Source organism: Sarcophilus harrisii, chromosome 1, assembly GCF_902635505.1.
Source record: "Sarcophilus harrisii chromosome 1, mSarHar1.11, whole genome shotgun sequence".
Classification (NCBI taxonomy): domain Eukaryota; kingdom Metazoa; phylum Chordata; class Mammalia; order Dasyuromorphia; family Dasyuridae; genus Sarcophilus; species Sarcophilus harrisii.
The window spans coordinates 428,449,590-428,463,865 of NC_045426.1; the positions used below are offsets into that span (position 1 = coordinate 428,449,590).

Sequence of the window (14,276 nt, forward strand, 5' to 3'; positions counted from 1 at the left end):
TCCCATTCCCTACCCCCCACACTTCCGTCCCCCCTCCCTAGCACTCCTTCCTTCTCCTTGGAACCTAAGACATTTAGGACCGCGCGGAAGCTCCAAGGTGGGGGTCGAGGGAGACGACAGAGGAGTAAGGAGGGGGCGGGGCCTTCGGAAGCAGGCGGCTCCGGAGGCCGATGGGTGTGACGCACAGCGGCCTCGGCCTCCAGCCCCGGCCGTTGATTGGCCAGAGAGCCAGTGCGTGGATGCCGGCGGCGTCCATCGCTCCCTCCCGCCCCCTCTACCCCGCCCCGCCCCTCCCTTCCCCTCCTTTCCCTCCAGCCCAGTCCTCGCCCGCCTGTGGGGGAAGCCGCTTCTCCGCCGCCGCCGCCGCCGCCGCCACCGCCTCGGCTCCGTGTGTGTGCGGGAGGGAGCGCGCGAGACACACACACACGTACGGAGACGCGGGAGCCCCAGAGCGGAGGGCGCCGCCGCCCGCCCCGCAGCCGGGAACACCCCGCCCTCTCGCCCCGGGGGGAGCCAACGACGACACAGCCGCCTGGGACTGCCACCCCTCCCGGCTGCCAAAGCCGCCTCCTGCGAGCCGCGGGGAGACCCGCCCCCGGCCTCCCCCTCGACCCCTCCCCCACCCCGGACCCCGGAGACGGCGGCATGGAGGGGCTCGACTCCTGACTCTGTGGCGATCCTCGTTCTCGGCTCCCGCGCGCCTGCCACTGCCCCGCCGCCGTCTCCCGTCCCCCGCCTGCCTGTTCTCTGGCCGCCGCCTCCCCCCGCGCACGCTCCCCTCCGCCTCCGCCTGCATGTCCGCGCCGCCTTAGCCGAGGATGCTGAAGATGAAACTGCCCCTGAAGCAGACGCACCCCAAGGAGCAGCAGCAGCAGCTGGAGGCTGAGGAACTGGAGGCGGCGGCGGCGGAGGCGGAGGCGGACGGGCGGATGGGCGTGAAGGACCCGCTCCACCGGCGCGACTGTCACCTCCCGCTGCACCCGGCGGTGCGCCCGCCGTTGCCGCCGGCGCCGCTGGGGCCCGGGGGGCGCTGCCTCCGGGAGCGGCCGGGCCCGCTGCGCGGCTTGCTGCTCCCGCCGGGGCCGCCTGTTGCTGGCGGGGCGGCGGCCGTGGCGGCAGCGGCCGGGGAGGGCATGTCCCTGCAGGGCGGCTGCGGCCCCGCCTCGCTGCTCCGGGACCAGGAGCGGGTGTACGAGTGGTTCGGGCTGGTGCTGGGCTCCGCGCAGCGCCTCGAGTTCATGTGCGGGCTCCTGGACCTGTGCAATCCGCTGGAGCTGCGCTTCCTGGGCTCGTGCTTGGAGGACCTGGCTCGCAAGGACTACCACTACCTGCGGGACTCGGAGGCCAAGGCCAACGGCCTCACCGACCCGGGGCAGCTCGGAGACTTCCGAGACCCCGCCGTCCGCTCCCGCCTCATCGTCTACCTGGCGCTGCTGGGGTCGGAAAACCGCGAAGCGGCCGGGCGTCTGCACCGCCTCCTCCCGCAGGTGGACTCGGTGCTCAAGAGCTTCAGCTCCGTCGTTAACTGCGGTGCCAACAGCCGGCCAGCCCCGGCCCGCAGCGACCCCGAGCCCGGCGAGGAGAAAGGGGACAGATCGGAGGAGCGGGGCCCGGAAGGGAATGGTGCGGCGCCTCGAGCCGACGGGCTGGGGTTCGGGGCCCAGGAAGAGCTGCTGCTGCTATTCACTATGGCCTCCCTGCACCCGGCTTTCTCCTTCCACCAGCGGGTCACCCTGAGGGAGCATCTGGAGCGGCTTCGGACGGCCCTCCGAGGGGACCAAGAGGACGGAGACCGGGAGGAGTGCAACTTCACAGCCCTGAGGGCCCAGGTAGACCTCTTTCTTGGGAGGGGTGTGGGGAAGACAGCCTCTGATCCAGGTACTTAGTGTCCTTAGAAACATCTTTACCAATCTGCATCTCCTAGACCTCACGATTCTTCCCACTCTTCAAATAGGGATATTAGTCGTATTCTTGATTTTCATGTATTAGACCCCTTTCACCCCCCACTCGCCATAATGAGAAAGCTCTAGAAATCATCCCCATTGGTAGAATAGTCTCCGAGAAAATGAGCATCCCGACTTAGGCCCCCGCCTTTTCTTTTGGAGGTTCCGTTGCCTTTTTTTTTTTTTTTCCTTGGTCTTTTGAACCTTCCCAGAGGGGCAGCGAGAGAGACTTGACTTCCCTACGCAATTCCTTTCAAGTAGATTTAACTTTTTATAGTACATGTTTAAAAGCTCTATCAGATCCTTCACCAGTGACTTTTTAATGAGATCTGGAGTGTCCATTCCACAGAATGAAGGTGTTGCTTGCATTGGAGTAGGGCTGATTTTTGGCATAAAAACTTCATTTGAATTAAGTCTGATGACCTTCTAAAGGATTTAGAATAAAAGGAAATTGAATCTAATTTTATTAATTTTGAATAGAAACAGCTATATATCCTCTCAAAAAGTAGGCAGTTTAATTCAAGACATACTAGTTATTCCCCTTCACTTTTGCAAAACCTGGAACTTTGGCAGGTTTTGGTTGGGTTAGTGCTCATCACCACTGGGTCTGTCACCATATGCTGGTACTTTACCATATAGGCACAGATGTCATTTTCTTAAGGATCTTATTGAGCAAACCAGGTGTGATTGGGGAGAATGCATTTGAGACAATTTTAAACTTTCTGATTTTAAAATTGGATTTATATATGACTTTATAAAACCATCTGTGCTGTAATATAATATTCCATCTTCAGTTCAGTTGACTTGTTAAACTACTTAATAGAACTCACTTATTGTACTACATATACTTCCTCCACCTCTTTCATTCCTTTAAATTTTATCTTTAGAATTGTACCTTCAGCAAAAAGGCCAAATGGACTGAGAAAGGATTTTCTAAGTTTTGTGCCCTTACTGTGGCTTTGTAAAGAGACTTTTTTTTCCCACCCCCGGAAGTTTAGAGATAATGTGCAGGAACTTTATAAAACCATTTGACTCTTAAAAAAAAAAACAAAACCCTAAAGTCATTTGATATGTAGATTTTAATTCTCTGAAGTTCCTTAGTATTTTAAATAAGAATATGAGATCATACTAATATTTTGCTTTCCATGAATTGCCAAGTAATTTTGTCCTGGGAAATAGAAGTGCCTAAGTTTTTTTCCTTAAAAATGTCAATTCTTTTCAGACATTTAATATATATGTAAACATATATTATAGGACAGCTATTTAGAATTTAGTCTGTATAGAAAATGAAAGTATGGGCAAGTCCAATTGTATGTAATCTTGAGGAAAGAGATACAGATTATGACAAAATCATTTTAATATCCCCCAGCACTTAAAAAATAGTTTGAATGTTTGAAGCTTTACTTAGTGGAGAAATGTCCAATCACATCAGCAATCTTCAAGCAGCCCAAGCCTGTGATCAGAGACAGTTGAAATAAAACCTGGTCCCTCCCTTCAAGGAGCTTACATTCTAATAAGGAATTGGCTTGATTTGTCCATAGAATTGATAGGCATATATTTAATCTTGATTTTTTTTTTTCCTTTTACTGGAAAGTTTACTTGGAAGAGAATTGTTGTGAGTTAAGCGAATAAAAGAAAGAAAAGCTGCATAAAAGTAAACTTTCTGTAGACTCCCCAGGGCATTTCCTGGCAAACCAGGTTCAGCTGAGAGAGGAGTGGGATGGATCCTGTATTAGACATCCTCCCATTAATTTCAGAAAGTCATTACAATTTTCAAAAAGTATCATCTATGCTATGTTGGTTTGAAGAGTCAACTTAAATATTTAGTATTACAGGTGATCATTTTTAGAGGGTGGTTTTCAAACTACACCAAAATAAATGTGCCTCCACATTTATTACTTACACTATGTATAGAGCCTAGCATTTACTGCCCCTCATCTGATCAAGAGTTCAGTCACATCCACTTCTCTAATTGCGTTCTCATTCCGCTACACTGGTGTATTCTGCTGAGGAAGAGCCCAGAGGATGCTCATTCTTGGTCCTGTGACTCCCAGTCCATATTCCTGTCACTTACTTCCTCTTGGGAAGGGACTGATTGGCCACCGAGTCCCTACAACTGCTCCCCTGCCCACTCCCGCCAGAGGAAGAGGGCTAGGGGAGGGGGCTGCGAGGAAAGAGAAGGGGTGGGAGGCGCTACTTGGCCGTCTGGGAGGAAAAGCCCTCAGCCTCGTGGATTTCTGCCCTGAGGGGCTTGAAGTCTGTCCCGGACTGCGAAGTGCCTTAGGCGGAGAGGATGGAGCGGCTGTGCCCTGATCACGTGTGGCCGTGGCTCTGTCTGAGTGGGAGGTGGATGGAGTTTTGCTCTGGATCTCCATGCGGGGCTTCTCCCATTCCCCCCTCAAGATGGCGGCGGGGGCCTCTCCCGTCACGTGACAGGAGTTGTTGGGTCCCGCCCCCTTTCGGGTTGGCGGGGAGTGAGCTGGGGGCTGAGAGCGTCAGTCTTTATGTAAGCTCTGCTCTTCTGCTCTGGGGGGTGGGGTGGGGAGAAGGCGGGCCCGGTGGAGAGGCGGGGCACACGAGGGGCCAATGGGAGGCCGGGGCGGCGCTGGGGGCCTAGCATCCCTCTCTGCTTGATGGTGGCGAGTCCCTGGGCCGCTTTCTCCCTTGGTGAGCACCTGGAGGAGTTTGGATCAAGACCCTGGAATTTGGAGATTTAAGTAGAAGGGTTTCCGTTCCCAGCTCAGTCCAGAAAGCTTTAGGAAGTGGGATGCTAAAACGCAGACCCAAATTCCGAAAATTTTAAATTGTGCTTCAACAGGTGTTCATTGCTAGTGCCTCAAATTGTAGTTTGTTTGTTTTCTCGAGACGTTTTTAGTGAGTGGGCCAGTGCTCCAGCAAAATAATCAGAAAAGAGCATAGCCCACCTGTAGCTTTGATGCCAATCTGGCCATAGAAAGCTGACGAAACACAAGCTGAATTTATAAGTTACATAACATAATTTAATATGTAATATTTAAATATACTAAATAAACATACTGAATACCCCAAAGAGGTGTGATTTCAATTGTATGAATGTTGAGTTTTACTACTGTAAAGGGCAACCATGTCCTCCCAGTTCCTCAGGCTCAAAAGCTAGCAGTCATTTGTAATTGTTCACAGTCTCTCACCTTCTTTCCACCATGTGCATTCTGCTGCCACAGCCCATCAGTTTCACCTTCCCAATGTCTCTTGTATATACCCCCATCTCTCCTCTGACAGTACTACCACCTTAGTGCAGGCCTTCACATTTGAACTATTGCAACATCTTCCTGGTGGATCTGTTTGCCTCTGATCTCTTCCTCCCTTCAATCCTTTCTTCATTCACTTCCTAAAATGATTTTTCAGTCATATCACCCTCCCTTCCCAACTTTGATAAAGCCAAGTGGCTCCCTATCATTTCCAGGATCAAACATAAAATGCCATAACATTTAAACCTGTTCATAACCTAGCTTCCTTCTGCCTTTTCAGTCTTTTTATAGCTTACTCTCTTCCATGTACTCTTCCATCCAGTGACACTGCCCTCCTACTGTTCAGGAAGTACAGAAAAATGAGATGAGAATAGATTGTCCATTGTGAGGGCCAACAAGTGGGACAGGTTTGCTTGATCTTAAAGTGCATAGAAGGAAATAGATAGAATATGGGAAAAGTAGAAAGGACCTCAATTGTAAAGAATTTTAAATGCCAGACATTACTTTGATCTTGGAGGTAGCAATGAAGAGCTACTGGAGTTTTGAGTAGGAGACTAATATGGTTACACATAAGCTTTTAGGAAAACTATTGTAGCAACTACACAGTGGGAAGCTACAAAGGTAGAGACACTTATTAAGAATTTTTTGCAACACTCTAGATGATGACAGCCTGAAATACAAGGTGTTGGCTGTGTGAGAGGAGAAAAGTGGGATGTTGCAATACTAGCAAGGATAGCATTTGACAATTGGTTGGTATATATAGGGTGAGTTAAAGTGAGAAGTTGAAGATGACAATCCACTTTTGTATCTGAATGACTGGGAAGCAACAGTGATGCCCTTGCTGCTAAATGAAGTTGAAAGACAGGAGTGTTTATGGGGATTTATTTTGTGGACATGTTGAGTTTAAAATGACTGGAATAATTCAGTTAGAGATGCTCAAAAGACATTGCAGTTTATGATAGTGGATGGGAGCCCAGGATAGAGAGACTACTTCTGGTTTTTATCAATCTGAGAGTCATCTACATAGAAATAATAATTGAACATATAAAAATTGGTGATGTCACCAAAGGAAGTAGTAATTAGTCAAAAAAGTAATTATTAAACACCTACTATGTAGAGGTACTGTGCTAAGCACATGAAATACAAAGAAAGGCCGATTGGAGATAAATAAAGGGAAGCCACTTGATTTAATAAGAATTGGGAAAGGCTTATTGTAGGTGGCGGGATATTATTTGGGACTTGGAGTAGAATTGAGTAGGGAGGAAAAGAGAAGATGGCCCAAAACAGACTTATGAAGATATGGGGGAGGGGAAGATGGCTAGTGGGCATAAAAGAGATGCATGATTGAAAGATCAGCAAAAGATACTGATAAAGGATTGTCAGACAGGTAACTAGAAAATGAAGAAAAAGCAGTATCAGGAAAACTAGGACAAAAAGAATATCCAGAGTAGAGAGAGTGCTTAGTTATGCCCAATATTGCAGAGAGGTCAGGAAGGGTGAAGATTGAGAAAAGGCAGCTAGATATGGCTATTAATAGGTCATCATTCACTGTTTATTTTCACAGTTTTAACTTGAAACAGCATCTCAATTACTTTTGAATTTTTCTCTTATTTTAAAGTATCCCAGGCCTAACACAGTATCCCAAATAAATACACCAGTAGAGCTGAGAACTAAGCAGAAGAAAAGGATCTAAAGAAAGATAAATTTATTTATACATTATACTTGACCCATCCCCATTAGTTTTTAGGGTATTGCTACTTATGTTTCATTAGAGTACTTGGACTTTACTGAAAAAAATCATTATTCAGTAATAATAACAATTACAAATATATAGAAGTCTTCAAATGCTTGTTTATCATTTGTTATCATGGGATTTTAATGATGAATATTTTGCATTATTAGATTTTGCTATACTTTAAAAGTTGGCATGTTTATTTTTTAACACAAGATTTATAACTAAAGCATGTAATTTTAATTCTTTGTTTATTGTACTATCACTTCTATGTAGCATTTATATAATTAAGAGATATAATGTCCCAGGGCAATCAGAATATTAAGGGAATCAGAAACCATGTCATGCTAGGAAGAGTTGAAGGAACTAGAACTCTAGTCTGGAGAAGAGAGAACTTCAGGGGAACATTTTGGTTATCTTCAAATTACCAAAGGAATTTTAAGGATTGATATATGCAAGAGGAATTAGTTAATAAGTGAAAATTATAGGGAGGTACATTTTCAATTAAATAAAAAGATATTCTGACTAGTGATGATGTTTTATTTTTAGTTGTGTCTGACTTTTCATGCCCCATTTGGGGTTTCCTGGGCAGAGATAATGAAGTGGTTTTCCATTTCCTTCTCCAGTTCAATTTTCAAATGAGGAAACTGAGGCAAACAGGAATAAGTGACTTGCCCAAAGTCACACAGCTAGTAAGTAGCTGAGACCCGATTTGAGCTCTGGGGAAATTCATCTTCCTAAATCCTAAGTTCCTAACTTTGTCCATTGCTCTGAGATGGAATGTGCTGCTTTTTTGAGATAGTAAACTCCCTATCATTGAAAATTCAAGAGAAGCAGTTACTAACAGTGTGACTCTGGTCAAGTTACTTAATCCTGTTTGTCTCAGCTCCTCATCTGGAGAAGGAAATGGCAAACTACTCTAGTACCTTTGCCAAGAAAATCCCAAATAGGAGCACAAAGAATCACACATAGTGGAAAACAATCTAACAACAAGAAGATGCAAACAGAGAAGCTGGATAGCCACTTATCAAAGATACTATAAATTAAATTCATGATTTGAGTAGGATTTGAATTAGTTGACCCTGAAATTAACTTCAGTCTCACCATTTTTGAATGCAAAACTAAGCCAGTATTGCTGTTGCTAAATGTAGTAAGTTCTGTGATTTAAGAACATTTTCCAACATACAGTATTCCTTTTGAAATCAGTATTTGTTGAGACGAAGTTTCCAACGATGTTCCCTGGGCTCAAAATGCAGAACCTCGATATTTCTAAAGCCTGATTCCACTCCTAAGGGGCATGGAAACTTTGATCTGCTCCATTTCTAACCCAAACTGGTTTGTCCCTTTTTATTTAGGACTTTGGGAGGAGGCCTTGTTATAAGACTTGGTACAGACAGCCAGTAAACTGTAGGCCTTACTATATCTCAAGAGTTCTTCAACTTAAGTAGTCCTCCAATTATAGCCTCCTCAGGATCAGGAATTAGAGACATCATCACCATACCCAGCAAGTATTAATTGCCAAGAACTAAAAATCTCAGGATCTGGGGAAACCATATGGATTTGTGCACACTTTTCCTCTGTCTGTCCTTTGGCTGTGCTTAGTAAATCATTCCACTGAAACACTTTTTCACAGGTGCTATGGGATTTCCCTTTATTTGACCTTCATGTCTGAGGACAATTAGATAGTGTATTAGGGGTCATGCCATGATTAGACTGCTCCTTTCATGGTAGAATGGAGAATAGATTGGAATGGAGAGAGACCCGACCCAGCAGGAGCCTACATCAGAAGAGAGAAAAAACTGACAGACTTTGGCACAGCTTGGATGTGGGGAGGAAAAGGGAAGCATGAGAAGTCCTGGGGGACTCCCAGGTGTCAGGCCTGGTGGATGCCTCTGTTGGCAGGACTGGGTTTGATTGAATCAGAATGGTCATTGTGTTTTCTTTATCTTTGTTTAGTGTGAGGGAGCAAAGGCAGTTCATGGTGGGAACTGTGTCAGTAAATGTAAAGGAGGGTAGCAACTTGAGAAAGCTGATTAGAGTTGGATTGGTTGTACAAGGGGTCAAGATGGGGAAAAGGAGAGAGCTGTTCAAGAATTGTGGCCTGGGAAAATTGAAGGATCACAGTGCAGAGAGATGTAGTGTTTTGTGAGAGATGGCTGAAAGAAAAGCCACAAGCCAGTAGATTACAGTCAGATAAGAGGGTTCAGAATTCTTAAACATAGAAGTGGCTCATTTTTGGTTGATAGCAAAGCAAAGTGACTGGTGGGACTATCTCTGTCTATGGTTGAAATGAGGTGGAGGAGTAGGTCATAAGAAGTGAATGGATGAGGAAATGAATGAGTAGTTACCAATTTGAAGAAGAGTCAGTAAGTATGTTAATGGCCCCTAGTGGAGACAGGAGTTGGGAAAGAGAGAAAAAGTATAAATGAGGTACTAAGTTCATTGAGAAAGAGAGGGGAGTGACTTTGGGGTCTAAAAACAACAGCTGTCAGAACTTGGATTGAGTAGTAGATATGTATAACATGAACCTCAAAGGAAGAGAAGTTATTGTGGGGATTAAAACTATCCCACCTACAATAAAAGAGACTGAGGCAAAGCTCTGAGCCAATTGCACATTATTAAAGGGTCCTTGATCTCTTCTAGTGAAGTGGACCTTAGATCTTCCTTGCAATCTGAGAGGCCTCCTCCTTCTAGATCCCTATTTTTATGGGACTAGATGTCCAGTTATTCCTGAACAGCTATAACTAATAAAGAATATTTCCATTGATTGACTTGTGACACATGAGCTAAAATAAGCAAAATAATATGTCAGCACAAGGGTTTGGGCAGGAAGAAATGGTACAAATTATCACAAGTTGGATTGTCCTGAGTGGTCATAAGATGGTCATCTGCTCCTTTTGGATAAATGATTGGCCTGGAAGTACAGAAATATTTAGGGAGCTTTCCACATGGTTGTGATCTCTGCCACACTGGGTTTGGTCATCATGACAAGGCAGAATAAGGCTGGAAGGCCTTTAATCAACTTCCTATATAGTTAAATAAGTGAACTTAGAATCTGCAGCTCACAGCTCTAAGGCCTTACATACAGAACTTTGCTATGACTAACTATCATATTGGTTAATACTGGTTGGAATAGGGTAAGGCTCCAAATAAATCATCTCTCACATTACTAAGTAATGGAGGTAGGTGGAGAATCCTGAAGGGATCTTGGGGAGTAAGGACAAGTTGGCTTGACCAATGAGCTGAGGAGAAGGAGTGAAAGTACAGCCTGAAAAGGGTGTCTAGGGAGGCTATATTGTCAGTGGGAAGCAAGAATTCAGTAATAACTTATTGATATGGAAGGAGTGGGAAGAAAAAAGATTTAAGATTAAAAGTTTGTTTTCGGGGTGGGGTAAGAGGTGAAAAAATGGAACAAGAGGTTTGGCAATTGTTAATGCTGTAAAGTTACCCATGTTTATATCCTGTAAATAAAAGGCTATTAAATTTAAAAAAAAAAAAAAAAGTTTGTTTTCTGTGGAACAGGCATTTCAAAGGAAAAAGTATGGGAAAAATGGAAGAAGTGGGTGACTGGTGTAAAGGTTATGACCAGCTGTAAGAATTCATCATTGAGTGGAGAGTCCCACTTTCTTTCCAGTTTGAGATGAGACTGAATGCGAGTGCAAAATGAAAGGGTAAGCACTGTAAGAGAAGGGTGAATAGATAATTATTTAGTAATTAGACTATTGGTATCGTTTGTTAATTAAGCATTTCTTGCCTACACATAGACAGCACTGAATAAATGATTGGTAATTAACTAAAATGATGTATTAGAGCTAAGTTAGTATTGTGGTTTGAATTTTTATTTGCCCCAAGCAGCTAGATTGATGCTTAGTCATTTTTCAGTTGTGTCCAACTCTTTGTGAGTTTTGGAGTTTTCTTGGCAAAGCTATTAGGGTGGTTTGCCATTTCCTTCTCCAGCTTATTTTACAGATAAGGAAACAGAAGTAAACAGGATTAAGTGACTTGTCCAGGTTCACACAGCTAGTAGAATTTTGAGACCAGATTTGAACTGAAGTCTTCTGGACTCCAAGCTCACACCCCTATTCACTGTGCCAGCTAGGTGCCCCTTTTGTATGATTACTTGATTTTGTGAGGATCAACTAGGATAGTAGTTTTTGTTCATAGAAAGGCTAAAAAATTTATCTTTGATTAGTGAAGTAATCATGCCTAACTTTATAGAAGCATTTCCATTATAAATTTAATGTGGTATTTAATTCTTGCTTAACAATTCATTTTGATTTAATGTCGTGCCATGTATGTGATCTATTGACTTTGATCAAATTTATATACAAAGTGTGACAAGAACCAAACGGGAAAGTCATTGAAGAAAGTAGGATTGTATCCTGGATATGGGTACATAAATGAATGGCTCTGAAGAGGGTGGATTTGAAGGAATTTGAAAGAAGATTGTTAGTAATTAATGGCAAAACAAGTTTCTGGAATGAAAATTTAGTTTTGAAGTCTGTCTTTTTTTTTTTTTTTTTTTTTTGACATTGAAAAAGTCACTTAACTTCTTTTTAAACCCCTCTCTCTCTCTCTCTATATATATATATATATATATATAGGACTATATCTTTAAGGGGTCCCTTGTAGTTCTAAATTATATGATCCTATAAGTAATACTGGAAAGCTAAAAGTAATTGGAATAAGCTAACATCTTTCTAGCTTTGTAAAACTAAAAAGGAGATGGTGCGTGACAACCAAGGAGGGACCAGAAAATGACCATCAATTTGATGTTCTCAAGGGAAAGTTTCATTTATTGTAGAAGTAAAACAAGAAATAGAAAATGTTGCAGTTTAGCTATTAAAGGTTAACATTTTCCTCTTTTCTTCCACTATTGGGTGTTCTTAGAAGTCTTAGTTTTGTTTAATAAAATTAAAAAGGAGTTTAACAGTGAAATAAGAAATTCTAAGGACACAATAGAAATCTTGAACAGAAAGCATAAGGGCAGGGGTGAGTTAAATTGCATGGGTATCAGAGAGAAAATGAGTGGCAAGGAAAGAGAGTTTGCCACCTAGATATATTGTTTCATGACAAGAATTAAGGATGAGGGGAGATTTTGGAAGGACTCTCAGCAATAACAGAATATAAAGTAAAATCAGCCCTAAGGTTGCTATGGTTGGAAAAAGGAGTCTTATTCAAGGCCAACCCACCAAAATTAAATCAAAAGTGAGATGAGGAACATAGTAGGAACTCAAATTAGTCTAGAACTGAACTTTTGATTCACTGAACTGGTTGAGTTAGTCTATCAAGTCAGTTGGTGTGTGTTGTAACAACTGCTTCTGTCACATACTTGATACCATCACCAAATTTATAGTTGAACCAGATATTTGGGTTAGGCTGTAGAAAGTGTGTGTGAAAGGGAGTAGTGATTGGCAGTCTTGTTTCTTCTCTGAACTTTAAATATGCAACACATACATTTATCTTTTGATTTCTTTCATTGTCTTTCTCTCAGTAGCAAAAATAGATTAGCCTTCTAAAGCCGAAAGGTAATTGACTCTCAGCATTAAATATTGTTACTTGAATTATTGTTTGAACAGCTGGACATGTTACTATTATTGGATGATGGTTTACATTATTTACTTGTGGCCTCTATGAGTATGAAAAGTAAAATTTGTTAGATAATATTTTTTTTTAATAACCATAGTGAAGTAAGGCTGGTTGGTCTGTGTAGTTTAAACTTTATAGCATGTCATTATAGCTATAAATAGAATCATTCAAAAAAAAAAACTTTAAGCTTACAAGCATTTAAAAATAGAATGCTTATTTTTTAGAAATTCTTTAAAGTTCTGTAAAAGTTTGAAAAAGCTTGTACTGTGAAATTACTTTTAATTTTAGTAAAAATCTTTACCTTTAATTTAGTTCAAGAAAGGAGAACTGCCTTATTATGCTTGTATTTTGTTTTACTTAAAGAATTCTTTTAATTTAAAGCCCAATTGAAAGAACCAGGAGAAACATTTAAGATTACGTGATGTTAAATCAGAATTGAACTTTTATTATTAAAAATGAAGTTTGACAAACACATATCTATTTTCATTGAATCTTTTATAGTAAAGAGATGCTCTCTAGGACTGGGTCCATACGTGAACCAAAGTAGTTTTAAAAATTGGAGTATTGATATTTCATGAACCTGCATGGAATCTGTTCATATTATCACAGCATCATCTTTTTTGCTCATGAGAGAAGTTAAAGTTATTTTATTTTTTGTAAAAGTAATTTGCAATTGAATATTTAGGGTTTTTGCATTTTGAAATCTGGAAAATGGCAAACAGACAACATCCTAGGAAAGAGAATCCCTTGAACACATTGACTTCATAGCAGTGTTTCAAAAAGCACAAAATGTTGCAGTGTGTTTTCGTATATATTCTTCATCACCTAGACCGAACTTCAGTGTACTCTTAAATTTTTGTTTCTTTCTGACTTCTTCACACTCAGTCAATAAGTTAATTCTTTACATTGTCTCTGACATCATTTCTTTCCTTTTCATACCCAGTGTCACTACCTCAGCTAAGTTCCATATTACTACAGGGATTGTTGGGTCATAGATTTAGAGCTGGATGAATCCTTAGAGTTGGTTGGCCAGTTCCCTTAAAGATAAAGAAACTGAGGCACAGAGAGGTTAAGTGATTTTACTAAGATCACACAGCTATTAAGTGACTAAGGCAAGGTTGGAACTCAATTTTCTGGCTATGTCAGCCATTCTATGCACTGTGGTTCTTAGCTATCTCAGTAGGCTGGAAATTGGCTGTCTTTTCTCTGTTATTAGTATCCTGAATACACTGCATACTTGCCATCACATTAATCATAAAACCTTGGACTGACACATTCATAATTCTGAAATTCCTTGATTTCATCATAACCTACTACATTTCCATCTTTCCCTTGTCCTTGCATTCCAGAAATCCTGTTCTTCCTTGTTAGTTCATCCTTTGGTCCTTCAACTTCTCAGTTCTTTTCCAGGCCATCATCCCCAATACTGGTTTCATTTTCTTCTCTTTGCCATCTTTTTGGTGAACCAGTTCAGCTCTAGACTGTTCTCTTCTCTTCTTATCCTATTGCCTATCTTTTCCTGCCAGACCTTAGCCTTAGATTACTCTCACCTTTTGCTGTTTTCTTCCCTAAGTATATGTGTTAGTGAAGGACGCTAAAGAAAATCAGAAAACTGTTCTGTCTAATTCACTACAGATTTATGTTGCATAATTTAAGCTGGGGCCTTCTTGTGTCAGTCTTTTCATTTCCCTTAATTTTTTCACTATTCTACTTACCATTGCATCTCTTCCAAACCTCTTCAAACCTCTCATGTCTACCCCTCTCAGCTGAAAATCTTACTTCATA

The 14,276-nt window shown here is 42.4% G+C and overlaps 1 protein-coding gene across 2 annotated transcripts in view; it reads left to right on the top strand.

Annotated features, from left to right (window-relative positions):
* The first annotated feature begins 799 nt into the window (after positions 1-799).
* The window catches only part of ZCCHC2 (zinc finger CCHC-type containing 2), a 73,921-nt gene continuing 60,444 nt past the window's right edge, over positions 800-14,276 (top strand). The window contains exon 1 of one of the 2 annotated variants that reach the window (XM_031946176.1): positions 800-1,829. In XM_031946176.1, coding sequence (XP_031802036.1) covers positions 819-1,829 — 1,011 coding nt within the window. In that variant the 5' untranslated portion in view covers positions 800-818. The remainder of the gene's footprint in view (positions 1,830-14,276) is intronic. The other variant, XM_003759658.4, reaches the window with a different exon arrangement.